The sequence below is a fragment of the Entelurus aequoreus genome, linkage group LG05, assembly GCF_033978785.1.
Source record: "Entelurus aequoreus isolate RoL-2023_Sb linkage group LG05, RoL_Eaeq_v1.1, whole genome shotgun sequence".
Lineage (NCBI taxonomy): Eukaryota > Metazoa > Chordata > Actinopteri > Syngnathiformes > Syngnathidae > Entelurus > Entelurus aequoreus.
Window position 1 is genome coordinate 64,919,828 of NC_084735.1, and position 20,754 is coordinate 64,940,581.

A 20,754-nucleotide genomic window follows, 5' to 3' on the forward strand; every position below is an offset into this window, starting at 1 on the left:
TTGTTTACATCTTTTGGAGCAGGGGTGTCCAAAGTGCGGTCCGAGGCCATTTGCGGCCCGTAGTTAACTTTTTAACGGTCCGCAGCACAATAATTATCATTCAAATTTTGCAGATATACACCTCAATTCCAAATATTTTGTTACTTGACAAATGATACCTGTTAGCATGCTAGCTTTTTTCTTTTTTTTTAGCTAATTTAGTAGGTATACATACACCTCAGTCATATTTTGGTACATGCCAATGTTAGCGTGCTAGTATTTTAAGCAGATTTTTCAGGTACACGCCTCATAGTAAGATATTTTGGTACTTGACGCATGTTACAGTTAGCATTTTAGCATAACATTAGCATCCTATGGCCCTGCGATGAGGTGGCGACTTGTCCAGAGTGTACCCCACCTTCCGCCCGAATGCAGCTGAGATAGGCTCCAGCGACCCCCCACGACCCCAAAAGGGACAAGCGGTAGAAAATGGATGGATGGATTAGCATCCTAGCTTTTTGAGCAGGTATACACCTCAGAATGTGCATTCTATTGAAAATCTAAAACATTAGTACAGTAAAGTCTTCAAATTCAGTACTACATCGGCTTATGAGTTTGTTTGCTTCTGTGACAGAGCTCGTAACCCAAAATAATCATATCGCAAATCAATATTCCCCATTGAAATGAATCAAGTTATTCCGTGCTGAGCCATACTAACCACAATTTGAACCTATAACATGCTTTTAAATAAGAAAAACTAACTTCTAAACAACAAATATTGTATCAAGTACAGGACCATCCCTGGCTAATTTGGAGCCAGAAGCTGAATTTATTTTTCCCCCCGCCCCCTACAACAACATTTTCACGAACGAAACGATTCTTTTAGTATTTAATATTAAAAAAGCATATTTTGGACCTAATTAACAGTTATTTTGGATGCAAAAAAATGATTTCACAAAATTAAAACATAAATTGGAAAATTGGCAAACCCATCCATCCATTTTCTACCGCTTGTCCCTTTTGGGGTCGCGGGGGGTGCTGGAGCCTATCTCAGCTGCATTCGGGCGGAAGGCGGGGTACACCGTGGACAAGTCGCCACCTCATCACAGGGCCAACACAGATAGACAGACAAACCTTTTTGCCTTAACACTCTGCAGGAAACAAAACCCAGTATGTCAAATATACTGGACCCATTAATAATACCATGGAAAATTTGCTATTACATTCTTATCAGTGACAGAGCAGGAAGGAGCAAGGAATAAGTTTGTGAAAAAAATTAATATTAAGCGCCATATTAATTGACTTAATCGTGCAAAACGGAGCCCTGTGATCTGTGACAGGGAGGAGCAGCCCTTATCAAATACAATACAATAGAATGTAATATATACAACTACAATCATTGGATATTTTGGGGTTCACTGTGACATTTGTGTTGCGTTTCATGTCATAATTGTGCTGGTCGCGCCCCAGGGTGGAGAGACGGCAGGCAAACTGAAGGTAAAAAGTATTTAATAGCAAAAATATTGCAGCAGGGAAGTGCGCTAAAAGACCAAACAGTCACAAGAAGCATGGACAAACAAAGTGATGGCAAAAGGAGGCAAAAAAAAATAAAATACTAGAAACTAATAATAATGTCATGAGAGATCATGACAATTCGCTACGTCCACTAGCAATGGGGAGGGTTGGAACCCACATTTTTGCTCACAGCCCAAAGCATAACAATTAGTCAAAAGACAATTATATGCTGAGCCAAGGTACCACTGTATTCATAAAATGATTTATCACTGTGATTGGAGTTTGCTCGTAGTGAAAGGCGGCGATATCAGAAACAGTGCAATTCTAAACCACTGCAAACTACCAAAAAATTATTGCTTTTCGAATTTTTTGATTTGCTTTTGAATGTGCATGTGTACCAATTATATAATTGTGTAAGGTAAAATAACCAGACGGTTGATCTCTTCCTAGTTTTATACCAGTTCAGTTACAGTAAAAGTCCCATTTCTGTAAGCAAAAAAAGGAGAAAACAAATCAACTTTGGCTTTTTACTGTGAATGAGTTGTGTACTGTGCAGTTTGTACGTGTTTACTCACTGTCGTTTTCACTTCTGTGTTAGCTGGCATGAGAGGATGCACCTCCTCCACCACAGTGCTGGGAAAGTGACCGAGTCGAGCCCCCTGTTCTCCATCCTGGACCTGTGAAAATGGCATTTATGATGCTTCTTGTGAGCAGGGACTTTTAGCATGAGAGTGCAAACCAACATTCTGGAATTATATCAATAAATATGGAAAAAGCTGCTGATGGTGTGTTTGATGGAGAAGCATCTGGAAAAAGATACCATAAAAATCCACTCTCCTAAGTAACTACTGTACATTACTATATTACTTTATAAAACTACTGAAGTTATTATCAATGGTATTGTTTTTATACAATATGTCTTATCTAACAGTTTGTTTTTCTTTTAAAAGACATGTTACATGTTCAAATTGTGGTGTTTTGGGGGGTTGCAAGCACCAATTAAATACAGATCTCATTTAAATGGGAGATGTTGATTTATGACAAAAGTGTTTTGAGTTAAGAGCTTCGTCAAAAAACCAACTAAGCTCATAAGTTGCGGTACTACTGTATTTGCTAATTCTATGTTAAAAACTCACTCCTGTAACTCAAACAAGTCATCTATGCCATAGTAACTTTGTACAAAGAAATGCCTAAAATACATTTTGATACATTTTGATAAGTTCATTACAGCATGTGTATACCGGTAATCAGATTTAGAGTTAAAAACAGACATTTAAAGTATTTTTCAAAAAGCTTTAACGAAAAATGGCACCAATTCGTAGGGATGCGGACCGAAACCCGGTTCCATGAGTTACACGGTAGTATCCACACCGAAAAAAGATGTAGCTATCAGAGCTTTATTTCGGTGCTAAGTGAAAGTAAACTCAGCCACCTGCTACAAGTGCTTGGCGGTCATATTGTACAAGTAACGTCTTGTAAGTCATGTAGTGTCCTGACAGAAGCACACAGAGTCTGACGCTCTTTTTAAACTTTACAATATATATATATATATATATATATATATATATATATATATATATATATATATATATATATATATATATATATATATATATATATATATATATATATACATATATATATATATATATATATATATATATATATATATATATATATATATATATATATATATATATATATACATATACATATATATATATATATATATATATATATATATATATATATATATACACAGTATATGCCGTGCACACTAACATCCAAAAAACATAAATTATGTAGTAGCCAAAGGAGGAGCCCTTTACACATATAATCATATTATGATATACTATATACAGTCGTAATTAAAGATGCATAAATAATCGATTTAAAATAGAATCCTAGCCCCTAAAACATATTCATAATCAAATTGTGCCCAAAGAGTCCCAGTTGTAAGTAAGTCTGTTTTTTTTAATGCTCTATGTCCCGTATTGCTGCAATAATTATGACAATTTGCTATGGATTGTATTACTTATTTTTCAAATGTTTTACTTAGTTATCATTTAATTTTTATAATTTAATTATTTAAATGACTAGTTTGTTCAACTTGAATTTCACAAAATTTCATAAAATTTAAAAGGCATTGTTTGTTTGTTTTTTTACAAATATGTGCATGTTTTCTATTCTTAAAGTACCAGTTTGGCAATCGTTTAAGCACCGGCACCAATTCTTAAAGTGTCAATGTGGTATTAGTATCGTTTAAAATGTAAACGATACCCATCCCTACTGATTTGGTGGAGTGGCACATTTAAATAAAAAAGAGCCATATAGTTAGGTTTTTAATATAAGTAGTAATATATGTTGCAATGCAAGCTGTGGTTTAAATATGTGAATAAAATAATGAGCAGCGGGAAGCGGGCCGCAAATGGCAAACTCTTTGTATGCAGCTATTGCTTTTACTTACACTTCCGGCCCAGAAGAGGTTGCCAGTGTCCTGCAGCATGGCGTAGACATAAACCAGCTGCCCCTGCCTAATGGAGATGAACCTGCAGTCTTCTGGGTTATAGTCCTGCGTAGCACGAGCTATCAGGATGGCATCTGTACAGCAATAACAAAAATAGTGAAAAAAAAGACCTGATGGTATTTAATGTAAAAGGTACTTACAGCTGCAGTCTGAGTCTGCACAGAGTTTCTTGGTGGAAAGTTTAGTCATCTGTCTTCCAGCATCAGAGGTCGGCGTGAGCAAAAGGCCAAGCAAGATAACCAGAAAGAATCTGCAAAGAGTCATGTCTGCACCCACTGATCTTCAACACTCTTCTTCTGAGCTTTTGCAGGAGGTGTTGTGATTTTACTCACTATTTCTACCCCCAATCTACTCCCTCTTCTACTTGCATACACAGAAGTCCTTTGAAAGTCGGTAAACAGGATGAAGGGATGAGAAGGAGGGGGGCGGGAAGGGGGTGCAGATTTGACAACCTCATACTTGTGTTCTGACCTCAAACCCGCCCCCTTTTTTCCATCCCCACTGGCCCACTGTGCTCACACCTGAGTGAGCATTCATTCTTTCAGACAACCTTTGTCTGTTTTTTCCTTTCCTTGTTCCGCCACTATGTGCCATCTTGCTGCTCCTCACACTACTCTCTCTCCCTTTCTTCCTCACCTCTCTCTGTCACTCTATCACTGTAAGAGGCGGAGCTTCTAGGTGTATTTACATACTGTGTAGTTCCACTGCTAAGGGAACCAGCTGAGCCTCTCCTGTGCAAACACACACACACACACACACACACACACACACACACACACACACACACACACACACACACTCGCCAAACAGGAAGACTATTAATCTACAGCGCGAGTTGGACTTTCTGGTAAGATTGACTCCCTGATTTCTGCTACAATGCTCAGAATTCAATAATTTCTTAAGATTTAAAATATACTTAAACATGACAGTATTGTGGCAATAGTATGTTTATGTCCATTTTTCCCACTGTAATCAAGATGTAATCTTTATATTATTGAAGGTATTTTATATGATATAGCCTGCACTTACAGTAGGTATACATTTACAATGTTTCTGCTAATTTTGAATTACATTTTATATACGTTAAATTACTAGCCAAAATACAGACCATCCCAAATATACATTTATTGAAGACTAAACTTCATATCTATTTATTTAAAGCTGCGTTTGGTATTTAAGATGACGGTTACACTTTTATGAATTTTGACTTTATTTTTATTGCACTATAGCTAATGGAATGGGCTTTACAAATAAAGTTTGATTTGATATCACCGAACAAGCTATCTAAAAACTATACTAAATACTATATTTTTCCACCAAGAAAAGAGTTACATGGTGAACACAGGGCATGACCAAACTGCCATTAAATAAGCGCTCTGATGTGAAAGATTAAATAAACCTACTTCCTGTTACTTTTCCCACATCTACTGTAATTGTAGGTACACCAACACAATATAAGAAGATCATATACAAGAAGAATGAAGTATTTGTGTCTTTACAAAATTAATAATGCTTAGTTTTGCTGTCAGAAAGGTGGTAATTTAACAGTGTGTTTATTATTGTGGTGTTGTTTGAAAGTAATTTGAAAATACTAAATTTCCTCGCCCTCAATCATTAACTAAAGGAACTTTTGTTGACTTTTAATGACGTGTTTGGGGGGTAATAACTGTGGAATTCAAGGAAGGGGGTTAATCAAAACAATGACAATAGTGGAGCTGGAATTTCGGTCAGAACATAACAAAAGCGCCTGTCAGACAAAGGAGCGTGTGAGATTCGATTACGAGAAAACAGCAAATGGGATACCGTCATGATCTTGTCTGTCCTGTATTTACAGTTGGTTCATTATTATGTTTGTGTGCACACAGGGGAGAAGGATTGAACGATACCAGCATCAGCACCACGTGAAAGAACAAGGATTTTCAAGACAAGCCTTTAAGGAAATAAATGGTGTGTGATCACAAACTTATCTTGGACCTATGATGATGTCCTCCGACTGACTCCTGCCATTTGGAGACCATGTTCACCCCCAGGAAGGACAGTCTTCCTTCCCCCAGCCTGGAGGACTCCTTCTTCCCTCTTTCGGCGACCTCTTCCATCTCTCTTTCTTTCGCCCTCCCTGCATCGATGATGACGAACGGTGGCATCGACACTGGAGGGGGCATTGAGACGGACCTGATTCTGGCAGCAGAGCTGGGGCAGGCCCTGCTGGAGAAGAATGAGGAACTGGCCGCCGCTCTGGAGGAGAAGGAGAGGGAAGTGGAGGTAAGACTTCAGATGTCTCATTTGAATATATAACTGCAGTTATATATATATAAAAAAAAAGGGCATCTCTATCGTCCTTCATAACCGCAATAAAAGTACACCTCCAGGCAACTTCAACCCTAAACTAACACCCTCCCCGGATTCTTAATAATCAAATATTTTTCTTATGCTTTCTGATATCTCTCTCCCTATGTCCACTACTTGCTGTACATATCCTACCAAGTCAGACCTACACTGTTTCAATGTCCATTTCTCTGATGATGCAATTGTTGATGCTGATTGTTGATGACAGAAGTGTTGATACCAACCAAACCTAACCCCGCCCCTCCATATCCCACACCCCGGATTGTAACTAATGTAAATAATTCAATGTATATACTCTGATGATTATCTTGTGTGATGACTGTATTATGATGTTAGTATATATTTGATAGTATATATATGTATCATGAATCAATTTAAGTGGACCCCGACTTAAACAAGTTGAAAAACTTATTCGGGTGTTACCATTTAGTGGTCAATTGTACGGAATATGTACTTCACTGTGCAATCTACTAATAAAAGTTTCAATCAATTTCAATCAATCAGTACATACATTAGCTATGGATCAATACATTCAAATGCATTAGCAGTAAGGGCAGAAGTGTCATTTTTAGCATAAAATCCATATTAAGTAACCACAAACTCTAATGAGATCCAATAGCTGCAAAAACAAATGTGAACATATGTATAATAAATCAAAATATAGTATTACACCCTCACTCTCACTATGATGCAGTGCAGTTAACTACCACAACAAAAATGAACATCTTTGACAGTGTCAATCAAAAGTTAGTATTGTTCTTTTCACACAGCTTTTGTATTGAATCTCTTTAAATGATGTAACTGGTGAGTGTGCATTAGTACACGTGGCGTTAAGATCCTTAGAAGACAACATCATCATTTCCATCCTTCCTCTTACAAACAACCCACCTTACGTGTTTCATAATAAAAAAGTAAAGGCCTCAAAGAAGTAACATTTATAAAGTAATAAAATAAAAGTAAAGATATGGCAGGAATAAAATATACAATCATTATTAATATATATTAATAATTTTTATTATACAAATGACTTTAAAAAATAAAATGATTTATTTAGTTGAACTTAATTTTAACACAACATAATTTGACAAATAAAACAAATATATGATATAGAAATATAGGACTTTGTGAAAGTAAGTCATTAAACATACTATACCTATACTTAGGGATGGGAATCTCACAACAATTAATTATTTGATTTTAATTCTCGCAACTGGCAACACTAAATTGGCCCTAGTGTGTGAGTGTGAGTGTGAATGTTGTCTGTCTATCTGTGTTGGCCCTGTGATGAGGTGGCTACTTGTCCAGGGTGTACACCGCCTTACGCCCGAATGAAGCTGAGATAGGCTCCAGCACCCCCCGCGAACCCAAAAGGGACAAGCGGTAGAAAATGGATGGATGGATGGATGGATGGATTCTCGCAACTATTATGTGATATAAAAATTATAAAACCTTTTCAAAACAGATTACAGGTTACAAAAGCTTTTCTTGGCTGCTGACGTATACGCGCTGCGAGTAAGCGATGTGGCCAAGAGATTAAAAACATTTTATACATTCACTGTACAAACACACACATACACATACTATACATATACATTCACTGTACAAACACACATATACACATACTGTACATATACATTCACTGTACAAACACAGATATACACATACTGTACATATACAAGTACATATGCACACATACACTCATGCACATAATCACGTTTCATCAAACATATATTAATGTTGTTGCCCTAGGGTAAGCTGGGTATAACACATGGCACTCTGACAAAGCTTAACCTATTGTTACTATAACAATCTACAAGGTTAATGTAGGTTGCTTCTCTTTCTTCCCCTCCATTTTTCTGCATTATTTCGTATCTGAAGTTATCATTACGTATATGTATTGTTGCATTTGAACAACTGTATTGTTGATAATAAAGGTAAAGTATGGGTATTGTTCATTATCAATAGCCCTATTTCTATTGGTATTTGTATTGCTCCATTTTTAGTGTAATAATGCTCATTGTCATTTCTGTATTCTTTTTTATTTTCGCTAACTGCTTATTTGCTATTACTTTTACTATCATATTTGTACATGTCATATTTGCTGATGTTGCTCTATTGTTGTTGTTGTTGTTGTTGTTGTGTTTGCTGTTGTTGTTTTTGTCTCTCTATCTAATCCCCCTCTTGTCCCCACAATTCCCCCCTCTGTCTTCCTTTTTTTCTCTTTCTACCCCCTCCTGCTCCGGCCCGGCTGCACCAAATGATGATATAAATACATTTAATAAAGTCAAATACAAATAAGGCAACAAGAGAAGTATCCTACACTTCTCTTTTGTAAAGTAAATCTGAACAGCCGATATGGGCATCTACATCAACTATATGATTTGCCTGAGAAGCTGGACAGGACAAAAAAACAAAAAAAATAAAAACAAAACAACAACAAAAAACAAAACAAAAACAACAACATTTTTTTGTAGATTTTTGAAAATTATGAATCCATTTAGAATTGGAATAAACAAACATTTGGATGTGAATCGATTTTTTGAGCAGCCCTACCTGTAACAATGTGGCTGATATAATTATAAACACAAATATTTAATTATTGTTTTTTTTAGTCTGTGGTAAATTTTTACAAATGTATTTCAATATTACTAAAATAATTTTTTTGAAATGACAAAAACACTGCTTAATGTTTCAGACGTTACAGCAGGAGAAGCATGTTCTTCAAAGAAGGCTGGAGATGAATGAGCTAGCATCTGGACAGAAGGAGGCCGAGCTGAACGGAGATTTGGCCACCTTACGGACCGAGCTAGACCGCCATCAATGTCTAGGCCGGGACCGACGAAGGGATGAGAGCGAACAGCTGACCCAGTTAGCCAATCATAACCAGCGCCTTGTGGAGCAACTATCAGAGGTGGGTTAACGTAATCACCCATCAGGCAGGTTTTTGATCCTTGAGTCTAGTTAGGAATGTTTCGATGAAGCAGTCACAATGCTAAACATAGAAGCAGGGAATTCACAGCCGGAGAAATGCGGGCCAACAAGTTTGGGGAGTCTCAAACTCCTTTGAACATTCTCTCAACTCTTCTCTCTCCTACGTAGGCGGTGACGCTAGAACATTCCTTGAGGACTGAGATTCGTACCCTGAGAGAAGAGATGGACGATTCCTCTTTTAACCGGAATTTTAGCTCCACGCAACTAGAAAACACACGCGCAGAGGTATAGGTATCTCTTTGACATCTTCTCAAAGGACAATACTATAGAAACTAAACTTGGTTATACAGTACAGTGCATCTGGAAAGAATGTAATATACTTATTCCAAAATGGAATACATTTATTTTTGTACCAAAAATTCTACGGACAATGACAATGTATACATTTTTTAAATTTATTTTGCAACTTTATTAAAAATAAACAACAACAAAAAAACATGTACATAACAAGTATTCACAACCTATGCTCAACACTTAGTTGATGCACCTTTGGCAGAAATTACAGCCTCAAGTCTTTTTGAATACGATGCCACAAACTTGGTACAAAAACTTTGGGCAGTTTCTCCCATTCCTCTTTGCAGCACCTCTGAAGCTCCATCAGATTGGATGAGAAATGTTGGTTTTCATCCAGGATGTCTCTGTACATTTCTGCATTCATCTTTCCCTCTATCCTGACTAGCCTCCCAGTTCTTGCCGCTGAAAAACTTCCCCACAGCATGATGCTGCCCCCACCATGCTTCACTGTAGGGATGGTATTGGCCTGGTGATGAGCACTGCCTGGTTTCCTCCAAACATGATGCCTGGCATGCACGCCAAAGAGTTAAATTCTTTGTTTCTCATTGTCTGAGAGTCTTTCAGGTGGATTTTGGCAAACTTTTATGAAGGAATGGCTTCCGTCTGGCTACTCTACCATACAGATCTGATTGGTGGATTGCTAGAGATGGTTGTCCTTCTGGAAGGTTCTCTCTCCACAGAGGAATGCTAGAGCTCTGACAGATTGACCACCGGGTTCTTGGTCACCTCCCTGACTAAGATGAATGCAGCAATGTACAGAGACATCCTGGATGAAAACCAACGCTTCCCATCTAACCTGATGGGGCTTGAGAGGTGCTGCAAAGAGAAATGGGCAAAGAAGAATGGGCAAAACTGCCCAAATTTAGGTGTGCCAAGCTTGTAGCATCGTATTTAAAAAGACTTGGGGCTGTAATTGCTGTCAAAGGTGCCTCAACAAGGTATTGAGCAAAGGCTGCGAATACTTACGGTATGTACATGTGATTTTTTAGTTTGAATAAGTTTGCAATATTTAAAAAAAAAACTTTTCACATTGTCATTATGGGGTATTGTGTGCAGAAATTTGAGGAAAAAATTAATTTATTCCATTTCAGAATATAGCTTTAACATAACATGTGGAAAAAGTGAAGCGTTGTGAGTAGTGGAAGTGATCGCGAGGCCAAGTAGGTATCCTACGCACTGAACCAAGTGTCTAATGTCCACGAGCTCCACCAGAGATTTTAATAACAATGTGCAGTTTTGGTATATACCTTGCCTAAGAAGATTAAGGCAGTGTCTTCACACCAGTGTTTACCATAAATCAATGGTGTCCAAAGTGTGACATGGGGGCCGTTTGCGGCCTGCAGCTCACCTTTTATTGACCTGTGACACATTCTAAAAACAAAATAAACACGTACCGCATTAAACACAAAAACAATTAAGAATAAATTCAACTGGTCCAATTCCCCCCAAAAATGGGACCTGAAAACCAAAATGGCCGACGACCATTTGATCATTTCCATGCATCCTGTCTTGATCATGTCTTTAAATTTCTTGCATGATATGGTACGGTGTGCAAAAAGTCCTTTATAAAATGTTGTTGGTAGTATAATAATTATATTAGTTAAGAATTTTGATTAAATGAAATGTAACAACTCAATGGGGTTGTAGTAGGCAAGGCATGTTTATTTTAGAGCACAATTCGAACGAAAGTGCTACAGATGTATATAATTACGAAAAGTCGAATAACATCATAGTTAAAGATAAAATAATCATAAAAAACATGAATTAATCTAATTTGCATCGTTACCTATATCGCAAAGCTGATATGTGGATGTTTTGTTCAGATAGTTTAGCATATATTGATTGACCTACATAGTATTGTTTTTAGTATCTTTGTTGTACAAAATGTATTAAAGTGGCACACGCATCCTTCAATTATTTTGTATGCGGCTTTTGCTGGAAAAAGTTTGGGCACTCCTGCCATAAATGTATTTATATGTGGCGGTCTGTCACATATAAATACATTTGGATCGCCACTAACAGATTCGGCACTACCTGTTCACCCCCGATCATGAATCTTATAATGTCGTGATTGTAGCTTGTCAACTCTGTACAGTAGATGACAGTATTTGATTGATTTTAATTTTAATATGTTTTTATAATGAGTGTATTTTCTCATTTTAATTTGAAATATGATTTTATATTTGCCTTCTTTTAATTTTCTGTAAAGCAATTTGAATTGCCTAGCGTACGAATTGTGCTCTATAAATAAAGTTGCCTTACCTAGATAGCATTGTAACGGCTTCCTAACAAACCTTATACGCACCTGGTCGGCCAGAGAATAAGAACACATAGCAAGAGGTATCAGTGGTGCCAACGTAGCAACTCTGTCGCTATGATTAGGGAGTATTCAGAGTCAGACCACTCTAGATTCTCCTTTTAAAAAAGCAACTAGCGACAAATCCAGTGACTTTCTCTGGTCTTATTGGACACTTTTGGGGAATCTTACATGAAAACATGTACCGCTCTTGTCAGCAATCAGCATGTGCTGCTGTCTTACTTTAGTCGTGTAAAAAAAAACAAAAAAAACATATTTCTAAACATGTTCATTTTGATTTTCATGTTTTTTTCTCACTTTTGTGTCTACCACAGTGTCCATAAGTTGGCCATTAATGCAAATAAGAAAATAATGTACTTGGAATGTTAATATTATTGTTATTGTTATTTATTGAAAAATTCAAGGGAGATGCCCTTGCATTATCACCAACAATTTTGTGAATACCCACAACATGAAATGGGTTCTTCATTGGCCTGTTTGCTATTCCTTGACTAATTGTAATGCCATTTTAGTGAGGTTTTTACAGTGCTGCTGACAAATAGGGTGGTGCAATTATTTAAAAGGTAATTTTCAATGGGAGTTTCTGGGAATGCATGAGCAAACAAGAATAAAATCACTATTTGTAAAACAGCAGGTTACTTTATGGATGGAAATGTAATACAATGGTACTTCAACCTAAGAGTGTTTTGAGATAAAAGCTCTCTCAGCTAAGTGTTACAGTGTCCTTTAAGTTGCAAGCAAAACCTTGAGCATCCCCGTCACTAGTTGATGTAGCAAATGTCACATTGAACCCCGTAAGATCAGCCCAAAACATCTGGGATACACGTTAGCATAAGCTTAGAGCGAGAGATGGACATGACTTTGTTTTCCACACATGGGAAGGAAAAAAGTGAGTGTGTAGGACAGAATTAAGAAGAGGTGAAAGATATTCATTGAATTAAAAAATGAAATCATTAAACCAATCGTGTAGCTAGCTAACTTGGAAAAGCAGTATCACTGCTAGTCTGCACCATACTGAAGCTGAATGAGTCGATAATGCCAGCCAAGAATGTTAAAATAATGCAGTATTTAAACAGCAGGCAATTATCCATTAAATATAGAGAAATTCCAAGGAGATACATTCATCAAGGTAAATGTTGTACAATATTGTTACATGGTGAATGTTGTCTGTATCTGTGTTGGCCCTGTGATTAGGTGGCGACTTGTCCAGGGTGTACCCCGCCTTCCGCCCGATTGTAGCTGAGATAGGCTCCAGCGCCCCCCGCGACCCCGAAGGGAATAAGCGGTAGAAAATGGATGGATGGATGGACTTCATAAAACTATTGTAGTTTTTTGTAGTACATTTGACTGTATTGTTTTTAATGCAATATTTCTTATCTAAAAGTTTGTTTTTCTTTTTAAAGGGCATGTTATATGTTGAAATTGTGCTGTTTTTTTACACCAATTTAATTGTTTTAAGTGAATTTCAAATGGGCGACGTTGAATTGAGATCCAAGTGTTTTGAGTTAAGAGCTCCGTCACAGAACTAATGAAGCTCTCAAGTTGAGGTTTGATAACCACATTAATACAGTAAATCAAAAATGGCACCAATGATAGAGACATATATATGCTTTTTCAGTGTTAATCTAACACAAGTAATATTCACAAATAAATCAAAAGTAATAACAACAACTAATTCTCAATAATGTTAATATTTTCAAAACTGCAGCTTTACTTCTTATGGAAAGCTTCCATAAATGTACTGGAATTTATGTTCTGACCTTACAACTGAACAAACACAGGATAAATACATACCGTTATAGATTACCACTTAATTAATTGAGGCTGCTTTGTGTCCTCCATTCAGTTGCTTCACTCTTGATCTCCTTTCTATGCAGAACCGTGTCTTAAAAGAGCGTCTGGCACACATGGAAGCCCAGTTGAAGGCCTCCTACGAGGACAGCGACAGGCAGCGTTCGGAGCGAGACGTCCTCAGGCACAGAGTGTCAGATCTGCAGGTCCAACTGAAGGAGAAAGAAGCAGAGGTTAGCATCTGGGGGGTCTTTCTCCCCATGACACTAACTGGAAGTCTATCAACTCCTTACTAATGAGACACTAACACATGTTAGCTATGGTAGTGAAATATATTTGGGTGTTTGTGTCTCTGTGTCACTGTGTGTGTGTGTGTGTGTGTGTGTCTGTGTGTGTGTGTGTATTTGTGTAGATAGAGCAGGAGCAAGGGGTGGTGTTTGAGTTGCGTACCATGAATCGCTCTCTGCAGCGAAATTCCCTGAGCCTGGGAGAAGAGAGCATCCTGGACATTAAACACACACCACCTTTGTCACTGCTTAGTGAAATTCAGCAATCTCAGGTACATACTATACACACACAGGGCCCCAACTGATGTACAGCCACCTATGTGTGTGTGTGTGTGTACTAACCACTAATGACCTTGCACTGGCACCGTGCTTTTGTAAAATGTATTAGACTAACCCATGAATGTTATCATTTTAATATAATGCTTGTTGCGGCTGATGTAAAATGTACTCATATACTGTAACTATCACGTCTCTCTACGCAGGCCAAAGATGCACTCCTGGCACACTCTGTGGCGCTGCAAGCAAGGGATGACGAGATAACGACAATGAAAGAAGAGGTTTGTTGCAACTGTGTACATTACCATTGCCCTATAAACACAAACACAACACAACTTGCACACAAATATATATGTGTGCCTTTACACACTCCACCCAATCATCATCTGTACAACTCATGCTGTTTAGTGTGAAAGCAAAGAGGTGGGGTCTACAGAATCAATTGGTTTGGAATAGATCCCATACCAGGTGTACAAAAGTCTGCTGTGTTGTTTTACAATAACTCCAATTGTGTCTAGTTTTAGACTTTAATGTTCAAATTTTATGAGAGCTTTCAAAAATAACAAGTTAACTTGTTTGATTAATCACAAAAAAATATTGCATTATATACGCACATTAATCACATAATTTAATTTGGCAGTACATGCTCCGTACTTTAACTTCGGATGGTTACCTGAAAGGTGGCACACGTTGCTTTATGATCAATGATCAAGTTAATGCATACGTCAGTGCAAGGATGAGTGAAGAGACTCCGGCTGGCGTGCTTGCTGGCAAATTTCACTCCAAAATACAACCTGACTGTACTTAAGATAAAACAGTGACCAAGTTTTGAACAAATAAATGACATGCATTAATTCAAGTAAAGCATGCGTCTAAATATTGAGGTCTTTTTTAATCCATACATCCATTTTTTCCCCTTTCGGGGTCGTGGGGCTGGAGCCTACCCCAGGGTACACCCTGGACAAGTCACCATCTCATAGCAGGTCCTACACAGATAGACAGACAACAATTTGCACACACATTCACACACTAGGGTCAATTTAGTGTTGCCAATCAGCCTATCCCCAGGTGCATGCCTTTGTCTCTCATAATGATTGTGAACGATAGGCAAAGTACCAAGAAAAAGTGTAGTTCCCCTTTAAGATTGCTTTAAGACAAAACATTTTTAAAAAAAATATTTGATAGCCTTTACTTAATGGGAGTGTTCTGCTCATAATTTGCTGTGAATCTTTTCAACATCCTTAGAAGTTAATTCAAATTATGCAAACTGTGATTAGTAATGGTTAATCAAAATTCTAAACTGTGATTAGTTTGATTTCAAAAAGGTATCATTTGGCAGCACTAATTTTAACTTATTGTTTATTATGAAAAAAAAGTTTTAAAAAAATGTAATATTTTTAGGTTGATTGGCAACACAAAATTGGCGCTAGTGTGTGAATGTGAGTGTGAATGTTGTCTGTCTATCTGTGTTGGCCCTGTGATGAAGTGGCGACTTGTCCAGGGTGTAATCTGCCTTTCGCCCGAATGCAGCTGAGATAGGCATCAGGACCCCCCACGACCCCGAAAGGGACAAGCGGTAGAAAATGGATGGATGGATTTTCATGCAACATATTTGGCATGTCTTCTTGCCATGATGTTGTTAATGTGACATCATAGTTGTATTATTTATTAGTATTATATGCAGGTTTATCAAACAACAAATCCAATTTTCTAAGGTTTTTTCATTTTTGTTTTAGAGTTTGAGGTGTACATTTAATTTCAATGTTTAGAAATGGGTGAATGTTCAGTATTAATATTGGTATTTTCAGTATTTTTATATTTATTATGTACACAATTATATTTGTACAGTTTATTCATAATATTGTTTTGTATGCAGGCCAATCTATTGAAGCAACAATTCAAAATGTTCACATTTTTCTCAATTTATTTTAGTTGTAGGTTTGATTTTCAACTGAATATTTATTAGTATTAGTATGCCAATATTTAAAAAAAAAAAAAAAATCATAACAACATATACGTTTTCCTTTTTAATTTTAAATTACAAAAAAAAATCTGAAATGACTCATAAATTGGAAAAAATATATATATAAGACAATTTTATACTACAACATGGCTGATAGTATTTAATTATATCAATCAGTATAGTTAGCAAAAGCAACACACTCACATACCATTTAGTGCAGGGTTTCTGCAGGGTTATAGTCAAATTTAAAGGCCTACTGAAATTAAATTTTTTTATTTAAACGGGGATAGCAGATCCATTCTATGTGTCATACTTGATAATTTCGCGATATTGCCATATTTTTGCTGAAAGGATTTAGTAGAGAACAACGACGATAAATTTCGCAACTTTTGGTCGCTGATAAAAAAAAGCCTTGCCTCAATCGGAAGTAGCGTGACGTCACCGGAGGAGGGACTCCTCACATTTTCCTATTGTTTACAATGCAGCGAGAGAGATTCTGACAGAGAAAGCGACGATTACCCCATTAATTTGAGCGAGGATGAAAGATTCGTGGATGAGGAAAGTGAGAGTGAAGGACTAGAGAGGCAGTGCAGGACGTATCTTTTTTCGCTCTGACCGTAACTTAGGTTCAAGGCCTCATTGGATTCCACACTTTCTCATTTTCCTATTGTGGATCATGGATTTGTATTTTAAACCACCTCGGATACTATATCCTCTTGAAAATGAGAGTCGAGAATGCGAAATGGACATTCACAGTGACTTTTATCTCCACGGCAATACATCGGCGAAGCTCTTTAGCTACTGAGCTAACGTGATAGCATCGGGCTCAAATGCAGATAGAAACAAAATAAATAAACCCCTGACTGGAAGGATAGACAGAAGATCAACAATACTATTAAACCATGGACATGCAAATACACGGTTAGTAATTTCCAGCTTGGCGAAGCTTAATAATGCTGTTGCTAACGACGGCATTGAAGCTAACTTAGCTACGGGACGGCGGCGGCGGCGGGCATTGTAGCTTTCGACGACACCCCGGCCGCCATCAGAGTCGGCAAGAAACATATATTTCCCCAAAGTTACGTACGTGACATGCACATAGCGACACGCACGTACGGGCAAGCGATCAAATGTTTGGAAGCCAAAGCTGTACTCACGGTAGCGCGTCTGCTATCCACCTCAAAGTCCTCCTGGTTGTGTTGCTGTAGTCCGCCGCTAATACACCGATCGCACCTACAGCTTTCTTCTTTGCAGTCTCCATTGTTCATTAAACAAATTGCAAAAGATTCACCAACACAGATGTCCAGAATACTGTGGAATTTTGCGATGAAAACAGAGCTTTTTTGTATTGGATTCAATGGGTCCGAATACTTCCGTATCAACCATTGACGTCACACGCATACGTCATCATATCTAGACGTTTTCAACCGGAAGTGTGGCGGGAAATTTAACATTGCACTTTAAGACCATAATGAAGAAAAACAAGATCCATTACACATCCATACTGACAAAAAAGTCCCTGTACAGCTGTGCAGGGGTTTGTGGCGAATTGGCATCTTTTGACACAGACTTGTCCCGTATTTTTTACTGTTTTATTATCGTTCCAATCACCTTTACCGCAATGTTTGCAAACGCTGTGCTCTACGATGACTCCCTATGTTGGTCCTGAGTCCTGACCCTACATAACTTTATTTGTAAGACTTTCATAGTCATATTTTTGACCTTCTATGATATTTTGATGGAATTTCCGACATTTTAAGGCCTTAAGTTCCAATTATTGAATTTTAAACTTTTCAAGACCCTGTGAGTATTGTGTAGTAGCAAACATTTGGCTGCAAGAGAATATCACCACGATTATTCAATCCACATTTTTATTGTACCGTAACATCAGACAGACAATCCAAAACATACTCCCCCAACATACGAGAGAGAGGCTTCCAATGCTTTGCAGTATGCAAATTGTTGTAATACTGGCTCTTTGTCAAGTTTATGCAGGGAAATGACTATAAGTAATGATAAGATTTCCGTCGGTTGCTCTACTTGTGTCACAGAGAACTCAAATGTTACATGGCTTTTATTTTTGTCTCAGATAAAAAGCCAACAAGAAGAGCTGGATTTACTGAGGGAGGAAATCAAGCCGTTTCGAAGCAATCCAGGACAGCCGAGTTACAGGTGAAGCTTTGCAACATTTGTTTCTTACTGAACATAATCACTTTAAAATAATTAGCACATGAATGCAGTTTCTTGGAGAATGAGTTCGCCACAGTGCAACAAGAGAAAGACTTACTGAACCGTCAGCTTCTCAACACCATCCAACACAAGGTGGCGCTGTCTCAAGAGCTGGATGCTTGGCAGGTAATCTGTGATAGACTCTGACATACACTCATATTAGGTGCAATTTATACAAGAGATGTGTTACAACATCTGCTTTCACAAAGATATAAATCATAGGTGTCAAACTCAAGGTCCGGGGGACAAATCTTGCCTGCCACATCATTATAATGTGCCCCGCCATATCATTGTAATGTAGTTGCCACATCATTTTATTGTGGCCTGTCACATTTTTTGTGGCCCACCACAACATTTTATCATGGTAGGTCAAATCATCTTATTGTGGCTTACCTCAGAACATCTGCTTTCACAAAGATATAGATCATAGGTGTCAAACTCAAGGCCCGGGGGACAAATCTGGCCTGCCATGTCATTGTAATGTGGTTGCCACATCATTTTATCGTGGCCTGTCACATTTTTTTGTGGCCCACCGCAACATTTTATTGTGGTAGGTCAAATCATTTTATTGTGGCATACCACTTCATTTATCGTGGACCACAACATAGTTTGAACGTGGTCTGTTTAATACTTTTAAATGGCCCACCACACCATTTCAATGTGCCACATCATTCTAACGTGGTCCGTCAGCTCATTTTATCATGGCCTGCCATATCATTTTATTGTGCATTGCCACATAATTTCGTCATGGCCCAATACATAATTTAATCGTGGCCAGTCACATCTTATTAATGTGTTCCGACAAATCATTTTTTGTCAAAAAGTCATTTTATGTGTCTCAACAAGTCATTTTACGTGGACCACCACGTCATTCTTGGCCTGCAAAAGGCTGGAAATATAAAAGCACTTTCTGTGTATTTGTTATTTCAATTTTGACAGAAAATACAAGCAATTTCATATGTTCTTACACTTTAATATTAGCTGATGTTCCAAACATTTTATTTTTGGTTATCAAAAATAAACACTTAAATATCTGCTTGTCATCTTGACTTTATTTTAAAAAGCCAGTTATCCATCAAGATGTAAACAATATAATAGTAAAACAGTTGCCTTTGAAAATGATGTAACAAGGCTTTTATATGTTTATATTCATATACATTCCCTGTTACATGTGGCCCTCCGAGGGTAGCCATAATTGCGATGTGGCCTTTCTATTAAAATGAGTTTGACACCCCCGATATACACTACCGTTCAAAAGTTTGGGGTCACCCAAACAATTTTGTGGAATAGCCTTCATTTCTAAGAACAAGAACAGACTGTCGAGTTTCAGATGAAAATTCTCTTTTTCTGGCCATTTTGAGCGTTTAATTGACCCCACAAATGTGATGCTCCAGAAACTCAATCTGCTCAAAGGGAGGTCAGTTTTGTAGCTTCTGTAACGAGCTAAACTGTTTTCAGATGTGTGAACATGATTGCACAAGGGTTTTCTAATCATCAATTAGCCTTCTGAGCCAATGAGCAAACACATTGTACCATTAGAACACTGGAGTGATAGTTGCTGGAAATGGGCCTCTATACACCTATGTAGATATTGCACCAAAAACCAGACATTTGCAGCTAGAATAGTCATTTACCACATTAGCAATGTATAGAGTGTATTTCTTTAAAGTTAAGACTAGTTTAAAGTTATCTTCATTGAAAAGTACAGTGCTTTTCCTTCAAAAATAAGGACATTTCAATGTGACCCCAAACTTTTGAACGGTAGTGTAGTTAAATGTTCTCATGCATTACTCTCAATGATCCAAAATGATCATCATAGAGTTTCAAAACACTTCCTTGACTGTATCTCATCAAGCGTCCACATTTCTGGACAATTTGTGTGTCAGGAGGACATGCGCTTAGTGATCAACCAGCAGGTGCTACAAAAAGAGGAGGACAGGATCAAAGAAATGCAGCGAGAACGAATGAGCACAGGAGGACTCCAAAGAAGCAAGTCTTTGAAACTGAAAGGCGAGTCAGGAAAAGGATTCTTCTCGTCTCTTTTCAGGGACAAATAACAGACACAGAAATATGGCTGCTGCTTAAGGGAAATCAGCAACAAGATAATGTGTGTATATATATATATATATATATATATATATATATATATATATATATATATATATATATATATATATATATATATATATATATATATATATATATATATATATATATATATATATATATATATATATAT

The 20,754-nt window shown here is 37.3% G+C and overlaps 2 protein-coding genes across 5 annotated transcripts; one reads left to right on the forward strand and one right to left on the reverse strand.

The window, feature by feature from the left end:
- Nucleotides 1-1,107: 1,107 nt before the first annotated feature.
- Nucleotides 1,108-5,198, reverse strand: mia (MIA SH3 domain containing). Its single transcript, XM_062048656.1, has 4 exons — nucleotides 4,162-5,198; nucleotides 3,962-4,095; nucleotides 2,070-2,171; nucleotides 1,108-1,980 (listed from the first exon to the last, which is right to left on the reverse strand). The coding sequence occupies exons 1-4, from the start codon at nucleotides 4,283-4,285 to the stop codon at nucleotides 1,957-1,959; spliced, it is 384 nt and encodes a 127-aa protein (XP_061904640.1). The 5' UTR covers nucleotides 4,286-5,198; the 3' UTR covers nucleotides 1,108-1,956.
- Nucleotides 4,766-20,622, forward strand: bicdl2 (BICD family like cargo adaptor 2). Of its 4 annotated transcripts, XM_062048652.1 has the most exons (11): nucleotides 4,766-4,868; nucleotides 5,887-5,968; nucleotides 6,052-6,283; nucleotides 9,063-9,278; nucleotides 9,467-9,583; nucleotides 13,847-13,993; nucleotides 14,173-14,319; nucleotides 14,530-14,604; nucleotides 18,376-18,458; nucleotides 18,527-18,641; nucleotides 20,402-20,622. In XM_062048652.1, exons 3-11 carry the CDS (start codon nucleotides 6,146-6,148, stop codon nucleotides 20,570-20,572), a joined length of 1,209 nt encoding a protein of 402 aa, XP_061904636.1. In that variant the 5' UTR covers nucleotides 4,766-4,868; nucleotides 5,887-5,968; nucleotides 6,052-6,145; the 3' UTR covers nucleotides 20,573-20,622. The 4 variants fall into 4 exon arrangements, with proteins under 4 accessions (XP_061904636.1, XP_061904635.1, XP_061904638.1 ...); XM_062048651.1 differs by having other exon boundaries at nucleotides 5,887-6,283; XM_062048654.1 differs by lacking the exon at nucleotides 14,173-14,319 and having other exon boundaries at nucleotides 5,887-6,283.
- Nucleotides 20,623-20,754: the final 132 nt, after the last annotated feature.

Excerpts from the sequence above, each read along its gene's own strand:
- mia (XM_062048656.1), bottom strand. The coding sequence starts at position 4,285 with ATGACTCTTTGCAGATTCTTTCTGGTTATCTTGCTTGGCCTTTTGCTC. Across the intron at positions 2,172-3,961 it reads ACCTCTTCTGGGCCGGAAGT|GTCCAGGATGGAGAACAGGG; the intron begins GTAAGTAAAAGC and ends CCATTTTCACAG. Across the intron at positions 1,981-2,069 it reads ACACAGAAGTGAAAACGACA|AAATGGGACTTTTACTGTAA; the intron begins GTGAGTAAACAC and ends TTTTGCTTACAG.
- bicdl2 (XM_062048651.1), top strand. The coding sequence starts at position 6,038 with ATGTTCACCCCCAGGAAGGACAGTCTTCCTTCCCCCAGCCTGGAGGAC. Across the intron at positions 13,994-14,172 it reads TGAAGGAGAAAGAAGCAGAG|ATAGAGCAGGAGCAAGGGGT; the intron begins GTTAGCATCTGG and ends GTATTTGTGTAG. Across the intron at positions 18,459-18,526 it reads CCAGGACAGCCGAGTTACAG|TTTCTTGGAGAATGAGTTCG; the intron begins GTGAAGCTTTGC and ends ACATGAATGCAG.